This window comes from Amblyraja radiata, chromosome 2 (genome assembly GCF_010909765.2).
Source record: "Amblyraja radiata isolate CabotCenter1 chromosome 2, sAmbRad1.1.pri, whole genome shotgun sequence".
Lineage (NCBI taxonomy): Eukaryota > Metazoa > Chordata > Chondrichthyes > Rajiformes > Rajidae > Amblyraja > Amblyraja radiata.
Window position 1 is genome coordinate 58,005,975 of NC_045957.1, and position 27,582 is coordinate 58,033,556.

Below are 27,582 nucleotides of genomic sequence, written 5' to 3' on the forward strand. Positions count from 1 at the left end.
TGATAAAGAGAAAGAGTATCCAAAGAAGGTGCAATGACATGTGTAAGAAGGAACTGCAGATGCTGGTTTAAACCGAAGATAGACACAAAAAGCTGGAGTAACTCAACAGGGCAGGCAGCATCTCTGGAGAGAAGGAATGGGTGACGTTTCATGTCGAGACCCTTCCTCAGACATGATCTACAACCTTGAATAATAACCACATTGAAATACAGCCAATATTATTTTCAGCATAGCTATCTGATATTTTGACAAATCTTCCCTCTTTTGAATTAAATGTTGCTAAAATTATTTTATTAATGTCTGGAGACACTTCACATTTCAATAATTGTCATTTGATGGTTAAAAGGGCAATTTACACACCAGTATTTTAATTTGCTAACTATTTTCCATAAGTGCATATATTTATTTATTCAGTGAAATCGACAAGGCCTGTATATTAATACACTGGTAATACAGCAGATGTAGATATTACATCTCTGGATAATAATTTTTGAAGTTGATGTGATTTTACTCGAGCTCATTCAAAAGAGTTTTATTTTTCAAAAGATCGATAATAATAATATGGCCTTTTTTATTTGACAAACTCCAAATAGCAGGCTTTTCGAGACTGGAGTGGGGAGAAGATATTTTGATTCTTATCCCTGAATGTTCCCCCCTTCCATTCTCTTGACTCCGGCTCTCGTTGTGCAGGGGCTGCGTGGAGCGACGCGGGCGGAGTACGAGTGCGAGAGCCACGGTCACACAGAGGATAGATGAGCACCAGCGGAACCCGGCTCGCCGAGTAAATGCCGGAGTGTCAGCGCCTGCACCGCATCTCACAGGTTGGGAACTCATTTCTTACATCCGCCTTTCGAGGTCGCGTGGGTTTTTTAATTTCGCCATTCCCTCGGAAGGGGCTTTAACTTTTGGGTGTCATTTATACCGAGCGGTTCTTAAAGCGAACACACCACCAGACACTGCAATAATACTGGGAATTTTATTTCACCCCCCCCCCCCTTTCTTTTGTAACTTTGGGATGGGTCCAGAGCTGTGGTGGAAGCTATTCCCCATAACCGACGGTTAAGTAAATCAGCCCTGCCCACTAAATGCCGAGTTTATCTGCTTAGTTAGCGTTTGCTTTTTCTTTAGGGCGACTGAAGGCCATTGCACAAGGACAAATTCAAAAGTCTGCGATTTGTGCCTCGTTCTACGGTTCTCAGGCGATCAGCTCGCATTGACTCAACCCTGATTGAAATACAAGCTGGCGTTGTGATAATCTGACGTTGTTGTTTTAAATCTTGTGCAATGTAGTAAATTTGGAAGACCGAGATGGATGTAAACGGAGTTTCTCAGTGTCGGGAGAACGGGAGCTTGGAGCCCATCCCCCACGCTCAGGGGTCTGGAGGCAGTGGCTGTCAGCAGCAGCAGCAGCAGCAACAGCAGGATGGGCAGCAAGAGGAGAGTGCAACTGTCAGTGACAGCCACAATCAAGAAAAGAGGCAAGCAAATGACCGGGAAGACAAGAAGGTATGAACACCTTAAATGTTCTTACTTTTTATTCATTTTTCAGAATTAAAATATTTGTTTTAATATGTTGTATTTTTCTAAATACCACACATTTGCACGTAAACCTTGTGGAACAAGCATTTGACTGGCTGGTGCAGACATTAATTATTGTGGTAATTGTGAATGATCAACAGGAAGTGGGAAATTATGAAGAATGTCACAATGCCTTGCTTTGCACTGCAAGGTGGGCATAATAACAATGGTATCGCAGCTATTGTTTTAAGGTAGTGATTACAAATAAATAATTATGGAATATACAAATCCAGAGATATTGCTGACAATATTAATTAGTCAAAAGCTAAGACTGATATGCCGTGCCTCTCTATAATTGTACCAAATGGCATTGGTTTGTTAAAATAAATCAGGGCTTACAGTAAAACAGAATGAATGGGCTCATACATAAATATCAGTGGCTTGTTCAAGATCACTACTCAAACAGGTTTTTGACCTATGTGGCAAGTTTGTTCCATTTATTATTGATTTGCTTTGCCCATCCAATATCTAGAGTTTTACTTTGTTCATTGGAAGAATCTGTGTGCAATTTTTCAAAACCATGTTTTGTTTCAATTAAATCTAAACTACAAAGGATAAACTGAAGGAGTTTATACTTTGGTTGTGAATTGTGAAACCAAAATGTATCTACATATCCAGTCTTTATAATAAACAGGTATCCAGGCTAAGTTTGTATTTACTGAAATTTAGAAGAATGTGAGGTAATTTGACATGATGGGCTTAACATGCTGTAGATCTGTGTTTTCTTATGCGAGAGATTCTGGGACTGGAGGTCACCTTTTTAAAATAAGGACCGCTCACTGAAGACAATCTGAAGATTTATTTTTTCTGAAGACCATGTCATACGTAGACAATAGGTGCTGGAGTAGGCCATTCGGCCCTTCGAGCCAGCACCGCCTTTCAATGTGATCATGGCTGATCATCCACAACCAGTACCCTGTCCTGCCTTTTCCCCATATCCCTTGATTCAGCTAGCCCTGAGAGCTCTAGCTAACTTTCTTTTGAATGCACCCAGTGAATTATCCTCCACTGCCTTCTGAGGCAGAGAATTCCACAAATTCACAATTCTCTGTGTGATAAAGTTTTTCCTCATCTCAGTTCTACATGGCCAACCATTTCTTAAACTGTGGCCCCTGGTTCTGGACTCCCCCAACATCGGGAACATGTTTCCTGAACCTAGCATGTCCAATACCTTAATAATTTTATATGTTTCTATAAGATTCCCTCTCATCCTTCTAAATTCCAGTGATTCCAAGCACAGTCGCTACATTCTTTCATTATATGGCAGTCATGCCATCCTGGGAATTAACCTCGTGAACCTACGCTGCATTCCCTTAATAGCAAGAATGTCCTTCCTCAAATTAGGAGACCAAAACGGCACACAATATTCTTGGGAACTTTTGATGGCAAAAAATAATTGGAACTTTTTATGGCAAATGTAGACAGATACCTGATAAGCAAGGAGGTGAAAGATTACTGGATTAATGTGCAATGGGTTGGAGGCACAGAGAGATCAGCATGATCTTGATGAATGGTGGAGCAGGTCAGGAATTGATTTATTATTATCATGTGCACCATCATACAATGACAAGCTTTGTTTTGTGTGCTATCCAAGCCAATCATATCATACAGGATTATATCAGATTGTGCAAAAAAACAAAATATTCAGTACAGAGTGCAGTGTTATTGCTACAGAGAAAGTGCAGATAAAACAAGTGCAAGGACTACAAAGAGGTAGATTGGAAGATCAGGGATACATCCTCAGCAAATGAGAGATATTTTCAGGAATCTAATGACAGCGGAGAAGAAGCTGTTCTTGAATCTGGTAGTATCTGCTTTTGAGCTTTTGTATCTTTTGCTCATTAGGGAAGGGAGACAAGAGAATGACCAGTGATCCTTGATTATATTGGCTACTTTCACAAGACGGTGTGTAGTATAGATGGATTTGATGGGAGAGAGGTTTGCTTGTATGATGGACCCGGCTGTGCTCACGACTCTCCACAATACCAAGCTGTGATGCATTTGAGTAGGATGCTTTCTATGGTGCATCTGTAGAAATTGGTAAGTCATTGGAGACATTCCAAATTACCTTCACCTTCAGATGAATTAGAGGCATGGTGTGTTTTCTTGGCTGTGATATTATGGTGTTGGACCTATACAGGTTTGGTAATGAATGGTCAGAAGTGTTTGAGGTAACATCCTTGGATGCTATGCCGAGATTGTGAAGATCAGCCATAGTAGGTTGCTAATATGGGAATTTTAGTTGTTAGAGAGGAGATCAATATTGTGTTGGAGACCAATATTTAGTAGCAGGAAATTTCTACAAATCTAATTTTGGATGTCAGGCAGGCAGTTGAAACAATCCGGGACAAACAAACATAAAAATGGTGTGGCAATGAATAGTGAGGAAATAAAGCTGAGTGTTGTCATTGCATATGGAAACTGCAACTGCATTTCTTGCATGTGTAAGATGCCTAACATGAGGTGTGAGAGACTAATGCTGAAAGTTTAATTTACTTTTTTAAAGCTGTTTCATTTTGTGGTGTGTGATTAAAGTGTTTTTAAAAAAGCTCATCAATTTACACATTAATGCTGTTTAGTTGACAGCCCTGATAAACAATTAATAATATTTTGTAAAATAAATTTAATGTGAGTTTTTGAATGAGCTACATGGTTAAACTTTTAAAATTGTTGTCAGATGCGTTTACAGCATCGTAATTACATTTTTATTGCATATTCATGTTTCAAGTGCACATGACCTTTCCTTTTTAGTTTATCCATGCATTGTATGTGCAGAATCCCGTCAAAAAAAAATAATATTTGCTGTTTCAACATTTGTGCCCTTCTAAGAATCAATGTTTTAGGTGAATGAAAAAAGGACATCTGTGAAAAAAATATATAGTTTGATTTCTTACTTTAAGGCACATTTTGCTCTCATTATGATGCACTGAGCACAAAACTAGTTAATAATTAGATTTCTAACATGGGCATAGGTTATATTAGTCAATGTAGGGTTTTTCAGTTAAGAAACTCGTCATGTTGAGTCTATTATCATTGCACAAGAACGGTGAGTTAATGAAAATCAGCAGGCACATAGACTCGGATAACACATAAATATAAATTATACATACATTCTGCATACATTCTGCAAGACTAAAAAGAAAAATGTCTTGCAAAATATCCTTTACTGCACAAACACAATTAGAAAAATATAGACACAATGAACTGGCGATGCTGGTTTACAAAATAACTCAGCAGGTTGGCTAACATGGACAACTCAGCAGGTTGGCTAACATGGACAACTCAGCAGGTTGGCTAACATGGACAACTCAGCAGGTTGGCTAACATGGACAACTCAGCAGGTTGGCTAACATGGATAAGCAACATTTCAGTTCAAGATCGACACAAAAAACTGGAGTAACTCAGCAGGACAGGCAGCATCTCTGGAGAGAAGGAATGGGTGGTGTTTTGGGTTGAGACCCTTCTTCAGACAGTTCAGGACTCTTTTCCAGTCTGGAAAAAGGTCCCACCCAAAACGTTGAATATCCATGTTCTCCAGAGATGCTGCCTGACCCACTGAGTTATTCTTGCACTTTGACAATTAGATAAAAAGAAGTCCATGATATAATAAGAGATGGCCCATTGTGTTGCATTGCCAAGTAAGGATTAGGGTTGTGCTGGTTTGTATAAAAACCTGATCATTATAAAAAAAAATCGATTTCCTGAACCTGGTCGTGTGTTACTTGAGGTTTTTGTATCTCCTGCCCACATATAAATGTACACCAATTCAATAAAATTCAACAATCGTTACTATTGTAATAAAGAGCAGCATATTATTTCAAACACACAAAATCAATCAGTGATCTCTTTCCACTTACCCAGGGAAACTGCAGGGTTTTGGACGGTATTTCTTTGGCATGGAAATACTCCTTCAATATTAGGTTGTGCCAAAACCAGGTCTTAAAAGTATCGCCTTAAAACCAGGTCATAAAAATAATTGGCCTTTTCATCAAATGTTTCAACCTTGTGTTGATGAGCCAGCTTGACGACTTTACTAGCCACTTATCCAACTGTTTTGTTGGAACAGTTGAAACCACACATGAACTGACAGCACATTCTATTCCAAACCCCATTCGTAGTTATTTACTTGATCTCTGCCCAGGGAGCCATGATACTCTTGAAGGCCTTATAGATATTGTACCCCTTTCAAAATTCCGTCAGAGCTTCCAGCCTAGATAGTTTGGGCAAATGTCCTGCATCAGTAAATGGCTTGCAAATGTTGCAATTATCCCTTGATATCGTTGTATCAGCGTGGATGTTTTTGCTGTTTTACACAGCTTCTGAATGACAGTTATCTATAACTGGAGGATACCCAGAGAAACTGCAGGGTTTTGGACGGTATTTCTTTGGCATGGAAATACTCCAATATTAGGTAGTGCCAAAACCAGCTCTTAAAAATATCCCAAAAATAACTCAAGGCACTTTGATTACACTAGATGTGGTCTCAGATCAACCCATAACAACATAATTACATGATTCTTGACCAATTCTATTCCAGACATTGATTTCTCCTTTGCAATAGATACCATTTTCTTCTAAAATTACAAATTAAACACTTTCAGAGCAAAATAAAATCTTTTCAAAAATGATTTCAGCCAAAACTTTTGTCAACTCCTTGTGTGCTGGATCCAGTAGTCTGGGCTCTAATGGCCTCAGCACTGGCAATCGCAACACTGATTTTCGCATTATGAAAATGTGCAAGATGAAACCACTGACTCGCCACAAAAATTATCCTCTCTTTCACTTATTTTAGCTTCCTGCCTTGATATCAAATCGGGCACATTAGTCTTTGTACTTAACACTGGTGGCGATACACAGACCACATGCTATCAAAGTTAATATTTTACCATTTTCATATTGGATCTCTATATCAAACATCCTCTAGCATCAACAGATCTGTTTCTTCCACCTCGTAAACCTTATCTGCTTCCTTTTCAGCGTAACAACATCCTTGCATGAAGCATTTCTTTTAGGGACTATCCAATATGTCCACACTCATGCTCCTTTCCCTTGACTTGTTATTTTTTACTCTTCAAATATTTATCCTAATGCCAAAGAATTACTTCTAGTCCAGTCAAATACATTCAAATATAATACCTTTTATTATAACATTTATTATTACAAACCTTTCGGCTTGTATTCGCTAGAATTTAGGAGATTGAGGGGGGATCTTATAGAAACGTACAAAATTCTTAAGGGGTTGGACAGGCTAGATGCAGGAAGATTGTTCCCGATGTTGGGGAAGTCCAGGACAAGGGGTCACAGCTTAAGGATAGAGGGGAAATCCTTTAGGACCGAGATGAGAAAAACATTTTTCACACAGAGAGTGGTGAATCTCTGGAACTCTCTGCCACAGAAGGTAGTTGAGGCCAGTTCATTGGCTATATTTGAGAGGGTTAGATGTGGCCCTTGTGGCTAAAGGGATCAGGGGTATGGAGAGAAGTAATTAAGACAGCTAAAGCACAGTGTATGATGAGTACTTTAAAAGAGGGGGGAGGGGGGGGGGGGGGGTGAAGAGAGGGGGCAGAAGGAGTGGAAACAACTTTTAAGAAGCCAGAGATACACGGCTGTGAAGCTTGGCAGACATTTAACATTATCGGTCGTTATCCTTGGTTCTGAAAACTACTGCTTACGCATTTTTTCCCTATGAGCCAATGAAATTCACCTTCAGCACTGGCTACAACCTACGAGAATCTACGAGAATCTTCGACCTTGCAACCCACTAGGACCTTCTGGCGACCCACCTACGGCAAGAGAATTCTCGCTACTCTCCATGGCGGCTTCATTCTGGTTGCCGCAAATTTTTCAACATGTTGAAAAATTCGCGGCGACCATAATGAGGCCGCAACTAGTTCCCAGAATGCGGGAACTCCTCACGACCATGAAGGCGACTCCCCGGCAACCAACGGCGAACATGTGGCGACCATGTGGTGACTGCATAGTCACCTGCAGTCGCCTAAGTGGGACAGGCCCATAAGATACCCTACCTCTCCTCAGTAAAATGCATGTAAATGGCACTTAGCTGTTTGGAACCTTATTTAAATATGTAACACAACTGATGTCACAGATGCTGATTAAAGTTGTGAAAACATATAATAGAGCCTGTGCACCTTAATGTAAAGAAGCTTTTTAATAAATCCTATAGTCTTTGACTGAATAGCACGTAAACAAAAGCTTTTCTCTGTACCTCAGTACACATGATTATAATAAACTTAACTGAACAATGTTTTCCTGAACAACCTCTCTGGCACTGAAAATTACTTCATTCTGATTTGAAAAGCACATCCTTCAGCTTTAATTCTTCTTGACAATTAAAACATTCTCTCTCTCTCCCTCTCCCTCTCTCTCTCTCTCTCTCTCTCTCTCACTCTCACTCTCACTCTCACTCTCACTCTCACTCTCACTCTAACTCTAACTCTCTCTTCCTCTCTCTCTCTCTCTCTCTCTCTCTCTCTCTCTGCAAGCTTTATTTGAGTGTTTGACTATTATTCAAATGTACATGTCTTTTTTGGTTAATTTCATATTCCTTCACTTTCATTAACCTTGCACTTTCTGGCTCGTTGGCTGCCATGGGCATGCTGTGCAAAAGCACTTGAAATATTATTGGTAAATAATATTGGCATCAATAAATCACAGTGCAAATTTTTGTTTTCATCTTGAATGGATGCGTGATTTGTTTACATACATTGCTCTTCTTGAAAAGGCGTGTTAAACAAAAATTGAGAAACATTTCAAATCTAAGAAATGGCCACATTGTGGTGGTTTCTGTGTCAAAACGGAATCTGCTCTACATATACGATTTATTTCTCGGAAGGATGTTGGAGAACTGGGTGGGTTCCAAATGTATTTATTATTTAATTTCAAATTTCCCATCTGGTCTGCTGGGATTTAAACATATTTCTAGATTATTAATCTAGACCTCTGGTCTGCTAGACAAGGAATTTAACTACCATACCCATCTAGTCACATAAGAAAAGTATTAATTTGAATTTTGTCCAGTGCTCTTTTTGACATGGAGATTATTCTAAATTCTGAGCACAATAAATCAACATTTCTTTTATTCTGAATAAGTAATTGAACTGAAATGCTAACTGTACCTCTTGCCACAAATACTGCTTGACCTTCTGAGGATATCCAGCAATTTTTATTTTTACAACATTGTTATCTATACTATTACTAAAACTCTCATCTTGACCACTTCCGGTCTGCATTGTAATTAAATATGCGCAAAAATGCTACCCTACATTGCTAGGATTTTTTTCGCCAGCTTACTCACCATTCGCCACCTTACTCACCGTTCTCCTCTGCTCCAAGCCACCAAGTTTTTTTCCGATCGGTGAAATATGCGAAAAGTTATGAAGGTTTAAAAAATCATGAGATCAGTAGATTGGTCTTCTCGCCTGTCAGTCACCATGAAGGTAACGCCCCTTCCGGCACCCGCTGGAGCATAAAGCCCCGGAGGCGGGACTGAGTAAACAAGCCGTGCTGATTGAGTCCGCAAGAGTGGGGTCGGGAAAGCCACTGTGTGGAGTCGGGAAAGCCGTTACGTGGAGTCGGGAAAGCCGCTGTGTGGAGTCGGGAAAGCTGCTGCATTGAGTCGAGAAAGCCGTTGCGTGGAGATGGGAAAAACGCTGTGTGGAGTCGGGAAAGTCGCTGTGTGGAGTCGGGTAAGCCGCTGAATGGAGTCGGGAAAGCTGCTGTGTGGAGTTGGGTATGCCGCTGTGTGGAGTCTGGAGGTGCTGTATGGTGCTGCGGCCGGTGGCCGCTGAGTGGAGTCCCTCACCCCCCCCCAACAAACCCCCTTCCCCTTCCACCTTCTCCCCTCCCCCTCCTTCCCACACACACACCCTTCCCCCCTTCCCCTTTTACTCTGTAACTCTACATGTTATTTTCTTTAAGTCCCTATCCAATTTCCCTTGGAAAGCCCAGATTCCCATTACTTTTGTCAGTTGTAAATTGCAGATATAACTTCTCTCTTTGTAAACAAAAAATATTTTTCTCACTTCTCTTCTGTGTGTTTTGCTCATTACTTTGAATCTGAATCCCCTGTCCCTTGAATCTTTTGCAATAGGAACAGCTTCCCTTATTTACTCCATATAAATAATTCATGATCTTGACCTATGCTCAATTTCTTCTCAACATTCTCTGCTCCAAAGAGAATATCCAAAACATCTCCAATCTAACCTTGTAGCTGAATCTTTGCAACCCTAGATCTATTATAGTCTGAAGAATGGTCTTGACCCAAAATGTCACCAATTCCTTCTCTCCAGAGACACTGCCTGTCCCGCTGAGTTACTCCAGTATTTTGTGCCTACGTTCTATTATAGTAAATCCAGTGCCGGATTTAGATGAAGAGAGGCCTTAGGCTATTCCACTTGTGAGGCCCCTCCTGATCCCCCACCCCCACGACTAGAGGAAGATGGAAGAGTGTATTAAATAACTTGAGTAAAGCCAAGGATGATGACGGGTGTTTAAAATTCCACAATTCACAATTCCTTCTCTAAAGCACATAAAATGTTATTGTTAAATACCGTAGTGATTGAGTAGATTTCTAACAACGATTATCAGCTCTACATCCTAGCATTGCCCCTTGCCAACTTCCTAATTCAAATATCTTTTCACTTTCCTACTTACCCCTGAGTTTTGACTTTTGAAGCCTGCAAGTATCCAAAGATGTTCCCTTGCACCCGCCATAGCTGCTTACTGGAGCGCGTGTGAAAGTTTGCCGGACCCCGGTGCCACCAGATTGACACCGATGTGCAACCGAGCATGGCCAATGAGATAACAGGCTGGAATGCTGCGCTTTAAAAACATTTTTTTATTGTCAGTGCTAGTGTCGAGTTATCGGCTTAAAACAGTATTATTCTGAAATGGAGGGCAAGGAAAATTACTGAAGGGTTGTTTAGAGACGACAGTGTGTTGTGACAGCATATGTAAGAAAGGCCTATGACACCTTGGCCGGAGGCCCCCTGGATTTTGAGGCCCTAGGCTTCAGCCTACCAAGCCTAGAGGTAAATCCGGCACTGAGTAAATCTCTTGTTCTTTCTCTCTTTGACCTTCATGTCCTTCTTTAAAGTATAAGCATCCAGTTGTGGCTGAACAATGGTTTTGAGAGGTTGATCAAAATCCAACCAGTATTTACTCGGTCTATCTTTAAGAAGTCAGGAATCCAACGTTTTATTTTTCATTGTCAACATATTGTGTAAAAAATATATACACCCGTTTACTGGTAGCTCTCTATTCCTGCGTAATTATTAAACCTAGACAATTTGCATGTATTATCTCTCCTTGTCCCTTCTGTCAAAATGATTTACTTTACAATTCTCTGTATTAAACCTCATTACTTCTTCTCTGTTTGCCTCTCCCTGCCAATTTTTATTATCTTGCAATCTTCTTTTGTCTTAATCACTGTTTACTCCAGTTTTGGTTTCATGTGCAAATTTTGTCATTTTACCCCATATATCCAAATGCAAGTAGTAACAAATATAATGAAAAAGTAACGGTCCTGGGACTGACTTTTGGGGATACATTGCTTTGAAAAACAGCCATTTACTATGACTCTCCGCTGTGTGATCTTGAGCCAAGTTTTACCTATGGTGTCATTCCCCTCTATTTCAGGAGGCTCACTATTGATAACTACCATTTTACATTGGGCCATGTCAAAAAACCTATTAGAAGTAACAACTGTATTGCCTTGATCAGGCTTATCTGTTATTTCATTAAAACATTGAATGAGGATTGTCAAGTATGATATACATTCTGCAAGTGCTTATTATTTTTGTCCCTGAATATTATTTCTGAAAGCCTCGCTGTTACTGAGTTTAAAATAATCTGCCTGTAGTTTTCTTTCTTCATGTTACATCTCTGTTATTTTTGTCATTCTTCACCCCTCTGTTACCTCCCCAGAGAAGATGGAAAAATTACTGCAAATTCTCCTGCAATCTTCAGATCCACATCGCTCAACAACCGACGAGTAATTACTTAAACCATTTGAATCATGTGACCTAATTACTTAAATCATTCTAGCCTTTCCAATGTCTCTTTATTGATTTTCATCTCTTCAACATCTATGGCACCTCCTTTCTTCATCACATCAACATCTCTGGTACCGCCTTTTATTTAGTGAAGAGATAATTCTCAAAAATGGTCTGAGAATAATCTCTTCATTAAATAAAGATTTTTTCACAATTGATTTCCTACATTAGCTCCACAGAAGGCAAATACCTACTTTCAGTGTTTTTTATTGTCGAAATCTGTGTATCTTCTTAAGGAATAAACCATTTGTTTTGTTTAAGTACAGCTCAACTTCAAGTACAGGTTAAGTACAGCTCAACAATTGGGTGCTGCCATGATAATTTAAAAATGTACACATGTTATCATTGGACTTGACATTATCTTTCCTTGGGTCTTAAATTGAATGCTGTATTGCTGTCTGAAGTGGGAAAGGCTTGATTACATTTTTTTTTACTGTTATTAGAAATGGAATGGCCATCAGGCGATTAAACCTGGCTCGGACAAAACTCTGATTATTAATAACCAATTATCTGTTATTTGCACTTGATCATTTTATTTATTCATGTGTGTATATATTTATATTATAGTATATCGACACATTGATCTGTTTTGTAGTAAATGCCTACTATGTTCTGTGTGCTGAAGCAAAGCAAGAATGTCATTGTCCTATCAGGGACACATGACAATAAACTCACTTGAACTTGAACTTGATTTTAATTTTCTCTGTGGCAGAGTGCATTTATATATATACTTTGGGAAACCAAGCACTGAACAATTGAACCTATAGCTCTCCCAGAAATGCTACCCTCGCCCACTACTGCTGAACATCCTAACTCTGCTCTGTAGCCAAGTTATCCATCAACTTTAATGTTGACTTAGTCATTCATATTTGCAGAGCTGATTGTAAAAAACGGTTCAGACCTATCAAGAGTATTTTACTGTCATTGAAACAGAACAATGTAATTATTACTTGCAGCAGCACAACAGATACGTAAACATAGTACTCTGTAAAACCCATAATAATCAACAAAAGAAAGTTCTGTGTATAAAAAAAACAAACAAACAGTAATAGTGTAAAGTAAAAAATAGTATCCCAAGTCTATATAGTTTGGAGCTTATGTAGAGGTTGCAGTGTTTAATAGCGTGATGGTTGCAGGGAAGAAGCAGCACCTGAAACTGGACATAACAGTTTCCCTCCCCTTCTTCCAATGGCAGGAGTGAAATGAGTGTGGTCAGGGTGGTGTTTGTCTTGGATGATGCTGGTTGCCTTTTTGAGGCAGCAAATTTCGTAGATCCCTTTGATACCTCATGATGCAATATCCACAATAAAAAAAACTGTTTGCAAAAACATTTGATTTACAGGATAATAAATAGCAAATAAGGTTACATAGTCATGGAAAAAGATTCATATAACCATGTGTCCGATTTCTTTTATCCTGGTGGAAATTGTGGAAATTGGTGGGCTTGGTAATTAAGATGCCTACCCAATATCATCAGTAGGTAGCCTGACACAGTTCAAACTCCATCTTCAAGTTCGCCGACGGAGGTTAATACTCATGATGAATGGGCAGTGTTCACAACTTTTTGCAATCTTCTTCATTCCTGGGGTTTCGAGTTGTTGAACCAGGCCGTGATGCAACCAGTCAACATGCTCCCTACTGTATACCTGTAGTAGTTCAAGAGCTTATTCATTGACATACTGAATCTTCTGAAGAAGTAGAGGCATTGATGGGCTTTCTTTACAATTGCATCAATGTGCTGGGTCCAGGACAGATCTTCAGTGATATGCATGCTTAGAATTTGAAGCTTTTGACTCTCTCCATCACTGACCTGTCGATGAAGGCAAGTTTGTGGATCCTCGTCCTTCCTCTTCCAAAGTCCGCAGTCAGTTCCTTGGTTTTATTGATGTTGAGAGCAAGGTTGTTGTTCTGGCACCATTTGGTCAGTCGATCAAACTCTCTCCTATACGCTGACTCTTCGTCATCTGCAGTTCGTCCAACAACGGTGGTGTCGTCGGCGAACTTGAAGATGGAGTTTGAACTGTGTCAGGTTACCTACTGATGATATTGGGTAGGCATCTTAATTACCAAGCCCACCAATTTCCACAATTTCCACCAGGATAAAAGCAATCGGACACATGGTTATATGAATCTTTTTCCATGACTATGTAACCTTATTTGCTATTTATTATCCATCCTGTAAATCAAATGTTTTTTGCAAACAGTTTTTCTATTGTGGATATTGCATCATGAGAGAAAAATCGTAGATTAAAACAATGCTCATATTTTAGTGTCAGAGACTTAGTATGTGTAAATATTTTCAAGATAATAAACATTATCTATTATTTCTTAAGGCATAACAAAATTTATACTTTCATTATGTTGAAATGAAAATGTATAATGGACCCAGAGAATATAATTTTAATATTACAAGCAAGAAAAGCCTGCAGGAACATTAGACCATATCAAAATGTGAACAGGTATTCAAATCATAAGTTTCAGGAAATACAGACAATTCAAGTTTCTGATTAAGTCTTGTAGAGTGCATGGCTTTTTGTCTTAAATAACATAATTCAAAATATTGAATTACAAACTATCCCCTTGCTGCATCTTTACTTGAATTTTAATGAGATTTTGATTTATGTTTGCAAAAATAACTGAATGAATATAAGGAAATAGAAATAAAAGGAATAGAAAATACATTAGTCATGTGGAGGAAGAAATTCTTGCAATTCTTATTGTAAGGGATTTTTACCTCTGCTTACGTAAAGCATTTTTAATATGTATTTTATATCTGCATACATATAGCGTCATGGTGTGGAAACAGGCCCTTCAGCCCAACTTGCCCACACCGGGCAATATCTCCCAGCTACACTAGTACCACCTGCCCACGTTTAGTCTATATCCCTTCAAACCTGTCCTATCCATGTACGTGGTCTAACTGTTTCTTAAATGTTGGGATAGTCCTTGCCTCATATACCCCGTCTGGCTACTTGTTCCATACACCAAACACCCATTGTGTGATAATGATACCTGTCAGATTCCTATTAAATCATTTCCCCTTCACCTTAAACTTTTATTCTCTGGTCCTTGAATCGCCTATTCTGGGCAAGAGACTCTGTGCATCTACCCAATCTATTCCCCTCATGATCTCAATAAGGTCACCCCTTATCCTCCTGTGCTCTCAGCCTACTCAACTTGTCCTTATAGCTCAGCCCTTAGCCCTGGCAACACCCTTGTAAATCTTCTCTGTACCCTTTCCAGCTTGACAACATATTATGAAACGTGGCATCATTTTCTTGTAGTGATAATATTATCACTGCTGATTTTGTGTGCTGTTCCACAAAGGCTGATGTGGGAGTACAGCTATTGATTGATTAAGTGTAGGGGTATAATTTGAGATTCTCATTTTGGATACTTTCAAATAGAATTTGAATTTTATTTCTGAGGAATATTTGTAGAAAGATGAAGTCTAGAATTATATTTAATTATATTTAATTCCAGGTGATTAATCCTGTGCATTAATTTAGCTGGATTTCTGCCCATTCTAAGTCATTATTTATGACTAAGTCATTCAATATTTATTTTACATGATTGACGGGTAGAAACAAATCAAATATATTGTACCCTTCCATCTCGTTTGCTCTCCCCTAATTCTTGGTCTGAAGAACGGTCTCCACCCGAAACGTCACCTATTCCTTCTCTCCAGAAATGCTGCCTGTCCAGCTGAGTTACTCCAGCATTTTGTGTCTGTCTTAGGTGTAAACCAGCATCTGCAGCATCTATCCTACACATATTACACAATGGCCAGCAAAGAGTTAAAAAAACACATATGGGCTTCAAATGAGCCACACTCCCAGGTTGGACAGCACACTGATTACCACTGCTCACTCAGTTAATTAAAGAGCAAATATTCAAATAATATATTCAATGGATGAATGTCAGTCCTTCTAGTTTAGTTTAGAGGTACAGCGTGGAAACAGGCCTTTCGGCCCACCAGGATCGCGCCAATCAGCAATCCCCGCATTACACACTTTAGGGATAATTTTTACTTTAACAAGCCAATTTCATACTGGTACGTCTTTGGGGTGTGGGAGGAAACCAAAGATCTCGGAGAAAACCCACGCGGTCACGGGGAGAACATACAAACTCCGTACAGACAGGACCCGTAATTGGGATCGATCCCCGGTCTCCGGCGCTGAAAGCGCTGTAAGGCAGCAACTCTACCGCTGCGCCGCCGTGCCGCCTTCTGAGTTAGAAGGTTAACTCTCCGTACCTTTGAGTTAGAAGGTTACTTGATCAAGACGCTGCAGATACTTGGTGACATATATCCTGCCAGTATTCTAGGGAAGGATGGCAATGGTGTTGGAGGTCTCTCAAAGAAAAGGTCTCTCCTCAGTGGGTGTCAACGTCTGTGTGGTTATATTTTGAAAAACAGCAGTGGAATTATCTTTGGATTTTTTGGAAAATATATCTTCCTTAATCAAAATATTTGCAAATTTTAAAAAACAGTAATGTTTACGTTGGTGGGAGCTTGATCTGCACAGATTAGTTGCTGTGTTTTGTGCATGATTGCTGCGAGGGCAGCTATTGAAGAGTACTTTGTGCATTACAACAACAATTGCTCTTTAAGAGTACTGTCCATTTGCATTGTGCATTGAATAGTTTTGAAAAAGACGTGCTTCTATAGAAAATGAAGTCCTCATTGTAGGTTAAAATTATTTCCACACTACCTTTTGGATAATTGGTTATATTGTGTGTATTAAAAATTGGATAAATAAGTGTGAGCAAATGTCTCCAGAACACAGAGTAAAATATACAACTTAAGGATTCAAATATGCAAACATAATTATTTATTTTATTTCATGGATTTTATAAAATTTGGTTTATGTTATTTGAGAATGCAGTATCTTCAAAGATATATTATGCCATAGATATTTAATGATAGGATTTTACTGTTCACTTCTTAATCAAATCCAGCATTTTGCTGTTAACGCACTGTAATGTTATTTCAAATTTAGTATCTTTTAGTCATTAATTTAATTGCATGTAAAGGATAAGTAAATAATGTCCCAAAATTATCTCTGTATTATTGTTACCAGTGGAATTTATGCCCTACACCTGTATTGTGCCATGAGCAGGAGCTGGCAGTAATGTGATAACTGAATCTAACCAGGAAAATATTAAAAGAAGATGTACAAAATCAGACAGAGGTTTCCAGTTTCTTTGTGGAGATGTAAAATAAGAGTAATCTTTAACTTGCATAAAGCCTGGTGGCCGAATTGATGTGCTTAAGATGCTCTGGGGGAATATAGCTATGGAGGTCAATTTCAGAAATCAGGCTCTAAGAACATGAATGCAGTATACAACATATTCCATGATAGCTCATGATTGGTCAAGGTCAGATGGAGTTTTTTCAAGTATCATAACGTACTAGTTACATTACTATTCTCATATCCGACTGTTTCACAAGAGTTTCATCGCTCACCTGTGGACAGTTTCTATCATTTGGGTCTTGTCCCTAACATTCCTATGACCTGCAGCACAAGTATACTCGGCACCATAACTTACATATAATGTTTTGTCATCAGTAGTGGCAACCAAATAACAATGAACCTGCAGGAGTCCATTGCCAATTGGTACAGGGTCTTATGCAATACTTGTAGCCCATCCATTCCAGCATGGGAATGGTGATCCAACTCTGTAAACTTATGGAACTGATCAATAATGACTGCTGCAGATTCCAATGGGTCAAGGATTGGCAAGATCACATCACAAACACTTCCTATGGAAAGTGGTGAAATCATTGGACAAAGTCAGCATTGATTTATGAAAGGTAAATCATGTCTGACGAATCTTATAGAATTTTTCGAGGATGTAACTAGTGGATAAGGGAGAACCAGTGGATGTGTTATATCTGGACTTTCAGAAGGCTTTCGACAAGGTCCCACATAAGAGATTGGTATGCAAACTTAAAGCACACGGTATTGGGGGTTCAGTATTGATGTGGATAGAGAACTGGCTGGCAGACATGAAGCAAAGAGTAGGTGTAAACGGGTCCTTTTCAGAATGGAAGGCAGTGACTAGTGGGGTACCGCAAGGCTCGGTGCTGGGACCCCAGCTATTTACAATATATATTAATGATTTGGACGAGGGAATTGAATGCAACATCTCCAAGTTTGCGGATGACACGAAGCTGGGGGGCAGTGTTAGGTGTGAGGAGGATGCTAGGAGGCTGCAAGCTGACTTGGATAGGTTGGGTGAGTGGGAAAATGCATGGCAGATGCAGTATAATGTGGATAAATATGAGATTATCCACTTTGGTGGCAAGAACAGGAAAGTAGACTATTATCTGAATGGTGGCCGATTAGGAAAAGGGGAGATGCAACGAGACCTGGGTGTCATGGTACGCCAGTCATTGAAAGTAGGCATGCAGGTGCAGCAGGCAGTGAAGAAAGCGAATGGTATGTTAGCATTCATAGCAAAAGGATTTGAGTATAGGAACAGGGAGGTTTTACTGCAGTTGTACAGGTCCGTGGTGAGACCCCACCTGGAGTATTGCGTACAGTTTTGGTCTCCTAATCTGAGGAAATACATTCTTGCCATCGAGGGAGTACAGAGAAGGTCCACCAGTGATTCCTGGGATGGCAGGACTTCCATATGAAGAAAGACTGGATAGACTCAGCTTGTACTCGCTAGAATTTAGAAGATTGAGGGGGGGGATCTTATAGAAACGTACAAAATTCTTAAGGGGTTGGACAGGCTAGATGCAGGAAGATTGTTCCTGATGTTGGGGAAGTCCAAGACAAGTGGTCACAGCTTAAGGATAGAGGGGAAATCCTTTAGGACCGAGATGAGAAAAACATTTTTCACACAGAAAGTGGAGAATCTCTGGAATTCTCTGCCACAGAAAGTAGTTGAGGCCAGTTCATTGGCTATATTTAAGAGGGAGTTAGATGTGGGCCTTGTGGCTAAAGGGATCAGGAGGTATGGAGAGAAGGCAGGTACAGGATACTGAGTTGGATGATCAGCCATGATCATATTGAACGGCGGTGCAGGCTCGAAGGGCCGAATGGCCTACACCTGCACCTATTTTCTATGTTTCTATGTTCTATGTTTCTATGTTTCTATAACTATCATTAGCTACACTGTGAAGAGTATCATGACCTTTCAACAACCAATCCTCTAGCAAATTACTAGGATTGTGGCAGACCCATTTTGTCATCACTCGCAAGTATGCACCATTTGTTCTTCTGTCTATTTGCTACTTGCATTAGCTTATCGCTCTGGCTAGTTTTGAACTGCTGCCATTCCAGGACGGTGCAGCTCTCAGCTCAGCTGCTCTATACAAAGCTGCATGAGATATTTCTCCAAAGGCAATTGTAATCTCCTTCTCCGAAAGTTGGATGTTGCAAACACTTGTATACCATTTCAGAGACAGATGGGAGTGTGTTGTGGCAATTCACAAGTGTCCTTTGTATATATTTGTTTCCTGCATAGTATGATTTCATTTATAAAGTGGTTTGTTAACTTTATTTTGTGCGGCTTTCTTTTTTGTACATTTATCATGCATATAGTTTGTGTTTGCAAAGGTAAAGCAAGGAATTCATGAGAATACAATTGCTTTAAATGGTAACAGACTCAGATATGTTCTTTGGGCAGCCAAGACAGGAAGTATTTATGTGGGTTGCTGCCTTCTTTCCTTTTCCCTTTTCTCTTACCAGTATTGTTTCTCTTCATTTGTCATTATGTGACTTTGGTGAATGATTATTCCCTCCTGATGGTGACATTCTGCAGCAGGTCACTGCAAATTTGGAAATCTGCTATGTTGTAAAATTCTTCCAGACGACAAGGACAAAGCTTTGTTTCAGACTGCCAAGCTGATAGTTCATTGTGCAAGCATAGTTTATTCACATCCATGCTGTCTACATATGAAAGCAAGATTTGCACTGTGGAGCATGTTCGTTCCATATACCCACCACCCTTTGTGTGAAAAAGTTACCCCTCCGATTCCTATTAAACCCTTTCGCTTTTACCTTAAACCTATGTCCCCTGGTTCTTGATTCACTTACTCTGGGCAAAATACTCTGTGCGTCTATCCAATCTTTTTCTTCTCATAATTTTATACACCTCTGCAAGATCTTTGAGAATCATTTCCTCAACAGAAAGGGTTTCCCTTGTCTTAGTAAGCGATGACATAGGATCAGAAGATGTAGATCCTTAGTGAGTGATGACATAAGATCAGAAGATGTAGAATCAGTGTGGGTAGAGCTAAGAAACTTCAAGGGTAAAAATACCCTGCTGGCAGTTATAAATAGGCCAAAATGTAGCCAGCATTTATGATACAAATTATATTAGGAGATACAATTGTCATGTAATGTCAATTTCACAGTGCAATGTCACAGTGGTCATAAGGGATTTCAATAAGCAGGTAGATAGGAAAATCCAGTTGGTACTGGATCCCAAAAGATGAAGGATGTTGTTCAATGAACCAGGCTAGATTAGGGAGCTTAAGGTGAAGGAACCCCTCAGAGGCAGTAATCATCTATATTACTAAAAGTAAGATCTTGACCGTTTTTGACTCACTGCGATGTGATTTCTGAGAGAACGCCGCCACTTACGGCCGTCATTTTTGGCCACCTCGCTCAGAGCCTCCCTCCACCGGACTGGACTGGAGGATATTTCCCATTGATGAAAAATTAGAGAGATATTAATGTTTTAAAAAATGTCGCCATTCTCTCTTCTGCCCCCGCTGGCGACAGGGGGGAGGGACTATTAAACCCAGAAGTGTCGTGGCTCACTCAGTCTCTACCAGACGGAGGAAGCGAGAGGGTCAAGGCTCCCTGAGCTGCGAATAACACTGAACGCACGTCTACTCCACGGTGAGTCCCTGCGATGTGGTTTTCAGCAAATGTGTTTGTTGTTTGCAAAGTGTTTGCCCAATTGGGTTGGGTTTTTAAAGGGCTTTCAGCAAATGTGTTTTGTTGGCTTGCAAAGTGTTTTTGTCCAATTGGCTTGGCTTTTAAAGGGCTTACGGATGGATAAAGCGTGAATAAACATTTTATTAGATCAGGACTGTGTTTAATTTCAAAATTGGCGCTCATTCTGTGATTTTCGCTTAGTTGCAAGATGGCGCAGATGACGTCATTTCCGGTTAGCGGCATGCTGGCGCTGAGTGCGTCATTTCCGGTTTGTGGCAAGAAGCGAGAGGGTGACGTCAAGATGGCGCCGAGTGCAGGCGCCTTAGAATAATTCAAGAGAGCTGACTGCTCTGTCTATGGTGAGTGTGTTTGTTGGATGTTACGTATTTAAAGCACACTTTTGCTTCAGCACCAGCAGCCTCTACAGGAGGCTTTAAACATTCATTTTACATACTGTATATTCAACACGTTCTGAAGTTACTTGGCATTTTAATATTGGGTGAGTGTGTGTGATTGAATGAGTGTGTATGTGCGTGTGCGTGTGTGTGTGTGTGTGTGTGTGTGTGTGTGTGTGTGTGTGTGTGTGTGTGTGTGTGTGTGTGTGTGTGTGTGTGTGAATGAGTCTGTGTGAATGAGTGTGTGTGTGAATGAGTCTGTGTGTGTGTGAATGAGTCTGCGTGTGTGTGTGTGTGCATGAGTCTGTGTGTGTATGTGTGAATTAGTGTGTGTGTGTGTGTGTGTGTGTGTGTGTCCGTGTGTGAATGAATCTGTGTGTGTGTGTGTGTGAGAGTCCTTGTGTGAGTGTGTGTGAGGTGGAGGGTGTGTGTGTTCAACAAATAACAAATAGTATGAACTAGTGCAACAGAAAGCCCCCCCCCTCCCCCCCCCCCACTGGCCAGCAATATTGGAATTGGTGGAGAGGTGGAATATTGCGTTGGGTGACCAGCCCTCCCGTGTGATGCTGGGACCCAACGGGTCCCAATTAGTCTAGTAGTATGATAGAATTCAACCTGCAGTTTGAGAGGGAGATCTTGAAATCAGATGTATTGGTATTAGAGTCGAGTGAAGGTAATTAGAAGCAGGAGAGATGAGCCAGCAATCGAGCTGATTGGAAGGGGACCTTAGCAGGAATGATGGTGGAGCAGCATTGGAAAGAGTTTCTGGGAATAATTTGGAAGACGGGATCTTTTCATCCCAAAGAGGAAGAAACATACCAAGGGGAAAATGAGACCATAAAGGCAAAAGAGAATGTATGTAAATGGCAAAGACTAATTGGAAGCTGGGGGATTGCAAAGCTTTTAAAAACCAATAAAGGCAATTAAAAAAACAATAAGGGGAGAAAAGATTAAATGTGATGGTAGGCTAGCCATTAATATAAAAGATGATACCAAACGGTTTTACAGATATTTAACGAGGAAAAAAGAGGCAAGAGTGGATATTGGACCACTGGAAAATGACGCTGGAGAAGTGTTAATGATGAACAAAGAAATGGCAGATTAATTGAATACGTTTGTTGTGTCAGTATTCAAAGTGGAAAACAATGTGCCAGATATTCAAGAGAGTCAGGGAGCAGAAGTGAGTCCAGTTGCTATTACAGATGAGAAGGTGCTTGGGAAGCTGAAAGTCTAAAGATGGATAAGTCACCTGAATCTGTTGGATTATACGCCACGGTTCTGAGAGAGGTAGCTGTAGAGATTGTGGAGGCATTAGTAGTGATCTTTCAATAGTCACTAGAATCAGGAATGGTTTCAGAGGACAGCAAAATCATATATGTGATTCCACTCTTTAAGAAGGGAGCCAGCCAAAAGAAAGGAAATTATGGTAGACACAAAATACTGGAGTAACTCAGTGGGACAGGCAGCATCTCTGGAGAAGAGTCTTGATCCAAAACGTCACCCATTTCTTCTCTGCAGAGATGCTGCCTGTCCCACTGAGTTCAAAGATTTCAAAGGTTTCAAAGGTCTTTTATTGTCACATGTACCAATTAAGGTACAGTGATATGTGAATTATCTTATAGCCATACGGAAAAAAAAGCAACAAGACACACTACATAAAAGTTAACATAAACATTGACCACAGTGGATTCCACACATTCCTCACTGTGATGGAAGGCAAAAAGTCCAATTTTCTTCCTGTTTATTCTCCCGCGGTCGGGGCATTCAAACCATCCATCGGGGCATTCGAAACTCCTGAGGCTTGGAATTCCCAAAGTCTGTCTCTGACCAAGACCGCGGGCTCTGTGATGTTAAGTCCGTAAGCACCCATGTTTGGAGCTCTGAGCTCGACTTCTGGCAAAGGGATCGTGAGCTCCGTGATGGTAAGTCTGCAAGCGACCGGGGTGGAGCTCTCAAAATCAGTCTCCAGCAAAGGCCATCAACTCCTCGATGTTAAGTCACAGGAGATATGATCAGAAAAAAATCACATCTCCGTTGAGGTAAGAGATTAGAAAAAGTTCCCCCCCCCCCCCCCAACATAAAACAAGCTAAAGAACACTAAAAACATACATTTAACTCATACAATTAAAACACAAAGAAGGCAAGGACAGACAGACTGTTGGCGAGTCTGTTGGCGTCACCCAGCCATTGCTGGCGTCACCCAATGGTTACTCCAGCATTTTGTGTCTACCTTCGATTTAAACCAGCATCTGCTGTTATTTGCTACATCTCTTGTTGCTCCTGAACACATCATCATTGATGTAACCTGGGGTCATTGGGTGTTTTGGGTCTTTCAACATCAGACACCGTCACCCAGGTGACCCAGCTGTGGTTGATCGGACCACGACTTATGTTCAGGTGACATTCGCTCCTCCCCATAGACCTCCTCTCCTGATCCTCACTTCCTCCTGGACCAGCCTGCACCTCTCCTTCCCCTTGGCCTTGTCAAATTGGGGTTGGGAAGGTTCACAGCCCAGCTCTTCCCTGAGTTACTGCCCCCACCAGGACTCTGTGGCGTATCCGAGACTCTACTTGCAGCACGGCTTTGCAGGCTCTCCACTTCCTCCCAGTTTTCACCTCCACCCCACCTTGGGGTCGCCAGAGTTCCTGTACAGCATCACTTCTCTTGCCGGAGTCACCTTAAACAACTCCGTATGTTGAACACAGATTTAAAACTGATGCTTGTGATGGGTGAGCGGGGGGGAGGGGGGGACTGTGCGGCATATATACGTCTTTTTTTTTTGTCTCTCACTTCTTCGGCAGTTCAGGGGTCTTTTCTTCTCTCGTTTTTGTATTTTTCTTCTTTCTCTACACTCTTTCCTTTTTACTTTTTTTTTCCCGATTCACTTATCAATTTATAAAATTTTAAAAATGAAGCTGTACGAAAATTGTATAATTGTTATGCCGATTGCTTTATTCTTGTACAACTGCTTCTCATAAACAAATATTAATTAAAAAAAATTAAAAAATTAAAAGACAAGCCGTGGCAAGAGTATTGTTGGCAGGATACCATGCTGGTAAATCCACACCTTGAACTTGCTGGGAAGCTCCAACCGGTCCACAGCTTTCAACCAGCTCTCCAGCTCCTGACAGGTTGCCTACACTGATGCTGTATCCTTCAGGCTGCTGTTACACACCTTGCCAAGATTCTTCACTGGCCTTTCGGAGAAAGTTGGGATTGGTGTCCCTTCGATGCTGAAGTGGAACCAGTCCATGACTTTGCCCTTCCTGAGCACCAGTGACCTTGATTTTCCTGGCTTAAACCTCATCCTTGCCCATCCAATCAGTTTCTCCAACCCCTGCAGGATACACCTGCCTCCTGGCACTGACTCAGTGGTGACAGTCAGGTCGTCCATGAAGGCTCTGATTGGTGGTTGGCGCATTCATGACTTGGTCCGAGGGCCCCGGCACTCTGGTTCAGCAGACTTGACGATCATGTTCATCGCCAAGGCAAAAAGGATCACAGAGATGGTACAGCCTGTGATGATCCCAACCTCCAGTCTGTGCCACTCTGATGTTACTGACCCTGCTTCGACTCTCATGCTGAACTGGCTGTAATAGTCCAGGATGAGATCTGCCACTTGGCCCGGCACATGATGCTTGGCCATGACTGTCTGGATCAGCTTGTGCGGGATGGAGCCGTAGGCGTTGGCCAGGTCAAGCCAGTGCACTGTCAGGTTTCCCTTGTTCTCCCTGGCTTCTCTGATGAGCTGGGTCACCACTCCTGTGTGCTCTAGACACCCCAGAACTCCAGATAACCCTCCCTTTTGCACTGAGCTGTCGATGTAGCCTTTGCTGGAGAGGAAGTTGGTTAACTGCCTTGCTACTATGCTGAAGAAGATCTTGCCTTCAACGCTTAGCAAGGAGATGATTCTGAACTGATCGATCTTCTTGGAATCTTCTTCCTTTGGGATCCAGACTCTGTCAGCGAATCGCCACTGCTGCACCACTTTCCCTCTCGTCCAGATGATTTCCACAGCCGTTTCAGTAACAAGGGGCAGTTCTTGTAGACCCTGCTCGGGCCAGGGGCTGAGCCAAATCTTGTTCTCTTCTCAACGTCCTGGACCTCTTTCAGGAGTGGCTCTCTACTATCAAACTCCCCGATGGGTGGAGGTGGTTTTATCAGGATGTTGCACTGGCCCAGCTCCTGCTGCCTGACGGGGTCACTATAGGTCGTCTGGATGCGCCGGTCGATCTCCTCCTGAGAGCAAGCCAAACTCCCACTGCGCTTCTGCCAACCAGTTCGAAGGGGTTGGCTATGAAGAATGCTCGCTTCCTGGCTCTTTCCTTCCGGCGTCTTCGGTGCCACTCAGCTCTACGGAGGGTCAGCAGCTTTTTCCTCATGATGGTTCACAGCTCAGCCAAGGGGGGAATGTTGCTCTTCACTGGCCGCTTTATACTGCTTCTTGAGGGACTTCAGCTCCTGCCGGATCTTGTGGATCTTTGTTGCTCTTTGGTTCATGGTGAAAGTTGTTCTGGCTGGCTTCTCCACTGCTCCAAACCTTTCCACAGCTAGGCTGATGATGATTGTCGTCATCGTCCGCAGCCTTCGATCCACGCCTACCTTTGCTGTTACTTCTAGCACCTTGCCGACGTTCTCATCGAATTGATGCTAGATTGTTGTCCTGCAGGCATGTGGCCATTTGACTCGAACCTTCTCAGGAGGTCTGTTCTGAAAGACTAGTTGCGCCACTTGGAGGCTTCGGGCTCTATGGGGTGCTTCCGGGTCCGGCTCCTCCTGTATCTCACCAGGTAAAATACCTGTGCGTTGTGACACTCCCTCTCCCTCCAAACATTTCATCCAGGTATGGTGAATCTTCAGGCCTCGGCTGTTCTTGCAGGCCTTTCCACATCTGCATTTCACACTCATAGTCGATTGTCCATTGCCATTAGTCGTTAGCCTTTGATCCGTCAAACTGGGGTGCTCATCCTCCCCCCTTCGTGCACCCCGGGGAGTATTTTCTCATGACTTCCGTGGTGGGTAAAATTTTAAAGTCCATTATTGATGATAAATTTTCAGGGTACAAAAGCATAAAATAGGCTGAAGTCAGCATGGTTTTGCAGAGTGAATGCTTAGAATAGTTGTTGGGGTACCGGTCTAGTGGGTTGCTTTGTCCTGAAGCAGCATGGGTTTTCTGAGAACTGCATGCACCGTGGTAAGTGGAGAGAATTTCATTATACCATTGATTTGTAACCAAACGCAAGGGTTTTTGGTAGTGGAAGGTAAGTCACTTATTTCAATATATCTAGCCTCTATCCATTCTTGTAGCCATAATTTTTATGCAGCTGGACCAATTGATTTTCTGGTCAATAGTAACCCCATGGATATTGATAGTAGTGGCCTCAGTAATGTCAGTGCAGCAATAAAAGCAGTTACCACTCCTTATGAATCATTTTGCACAATTATGTTTATTACGGGCATTGAACGAGAATGCTTTTTAATAGTGTTACAGTTTATAATGATGGCGCACTGAAATATATAGCCATGAAAATTATGACATATTGAAGTGAAATTAAATTCCCCTGTGTCTTCTCTATTTCATACCCTTGTAAGTTGTCCTATACTATGTCACGCTATCCTAATGTACCTGCATACTGGCTGTTGGCAGGCTGCACCCTTTTGCTTTGAGTGTGTACTGAAGTCCTTGATAACCCATGAGATTTCACATAACATGTTGGCTTTAGGCTGCCCACTAGGGACAATTTAAAAAATAGTCGAGGATTGTTGGCTGCAGGGAATGAGTGAGCATATTGCCTGAAAGGAGTGGTATGATGTAAGTTCATATGTCATAGGAGCAGAATTTGGCCTATTAAGTTTACTCCAGCATTCAATCATGGGCGATCTTTCCCTCTCACAGCCATTCTCCTGCCTTTTCCCCATAAACTTACTAATCAAGAACCTGCCAATCTCCACTTTAAAAATACCCAATGACTTGACCTCCACAGCCATCTGTGGCAATTAATTCCACAAATTCGTCATCCTCTGACTGAAGAAATTCCTCCTCATCTTCTTTCCAAAGGTACATCCATTCTGAGGCTGTGCCCTTTGGACACTCCCACGAGTGGAAACATCCTCTCCACATCCACTCTATTCAGGCCTTTCACTGTTTGGAAAGTTTCAATGCGTTTCCCCCTCATCCTTCTAAACTTTAGCGAGTACCGGCCCAGAGCCATTAAATGCTCATCATACGTTAACCCATCATGCCCGGGATCATTCTCGTAAACCTCTGGACTCTCTCCAACGTCAGCACATTCTTCCTCAGATATGTGGCCCAAAACAGCTTGCAATACTTCAAATGCAGTCTGACCAGTGCCTTATGATGCTTCTACATTACATCCATACTTTTATATAAACATAGAAAATAGGAGCAGGAATAGGCCATTCGACCCTTCTAGCCAGCACCGCCATTCAATATAATCATGGCTGATCATCCAAACTCAGTACCCCATTCCAGCTTTCTCCCCATATCCTTTGATTCTGTTAGCCCTAAGCACAATATCTAACTCTCTCTTGAATACATTATATATATTGTAGTCGTCTTGATATGAATACTAACATTGCATTTGCCTTCCTTACAATGTTGATGATGTTAAGAG

The 27,582-nt window shown here is 41.3% G+C and overlaps 1 protein-coding gene across 5 annotated transcripts in view; it reads left to right on the top strand.

Moving 5' to 3' along the window:
- Positions 1-732: 732 nt before the first annotated feature.
- rbms3 (RNA binding motif single stranded interacting protein 3) overlaps positions 733-27,582 on the top strand; it is a 1,345,529-nt gene continuing 1,318,679 nt past the window's right edge. For all 5 annotated transcript variants that reach the window (XM_033047243.1, XM_033047268.1, XM_033047258.1 and 2 more), the window contains exons 1-2: positions 733-821; positions 1,291-1,506. In XM_033047243.1, coding sequence (XP_032903134.1) covers positions 1,309-1,506 — 198 coding nt within the window. In that variant the 5' untranslated portion in view covers positions 733-821; positions 1,291-1,308. The remainder of the gene's footprint in view (positions 822-1,290; positions 1,507-27,582) is intronic.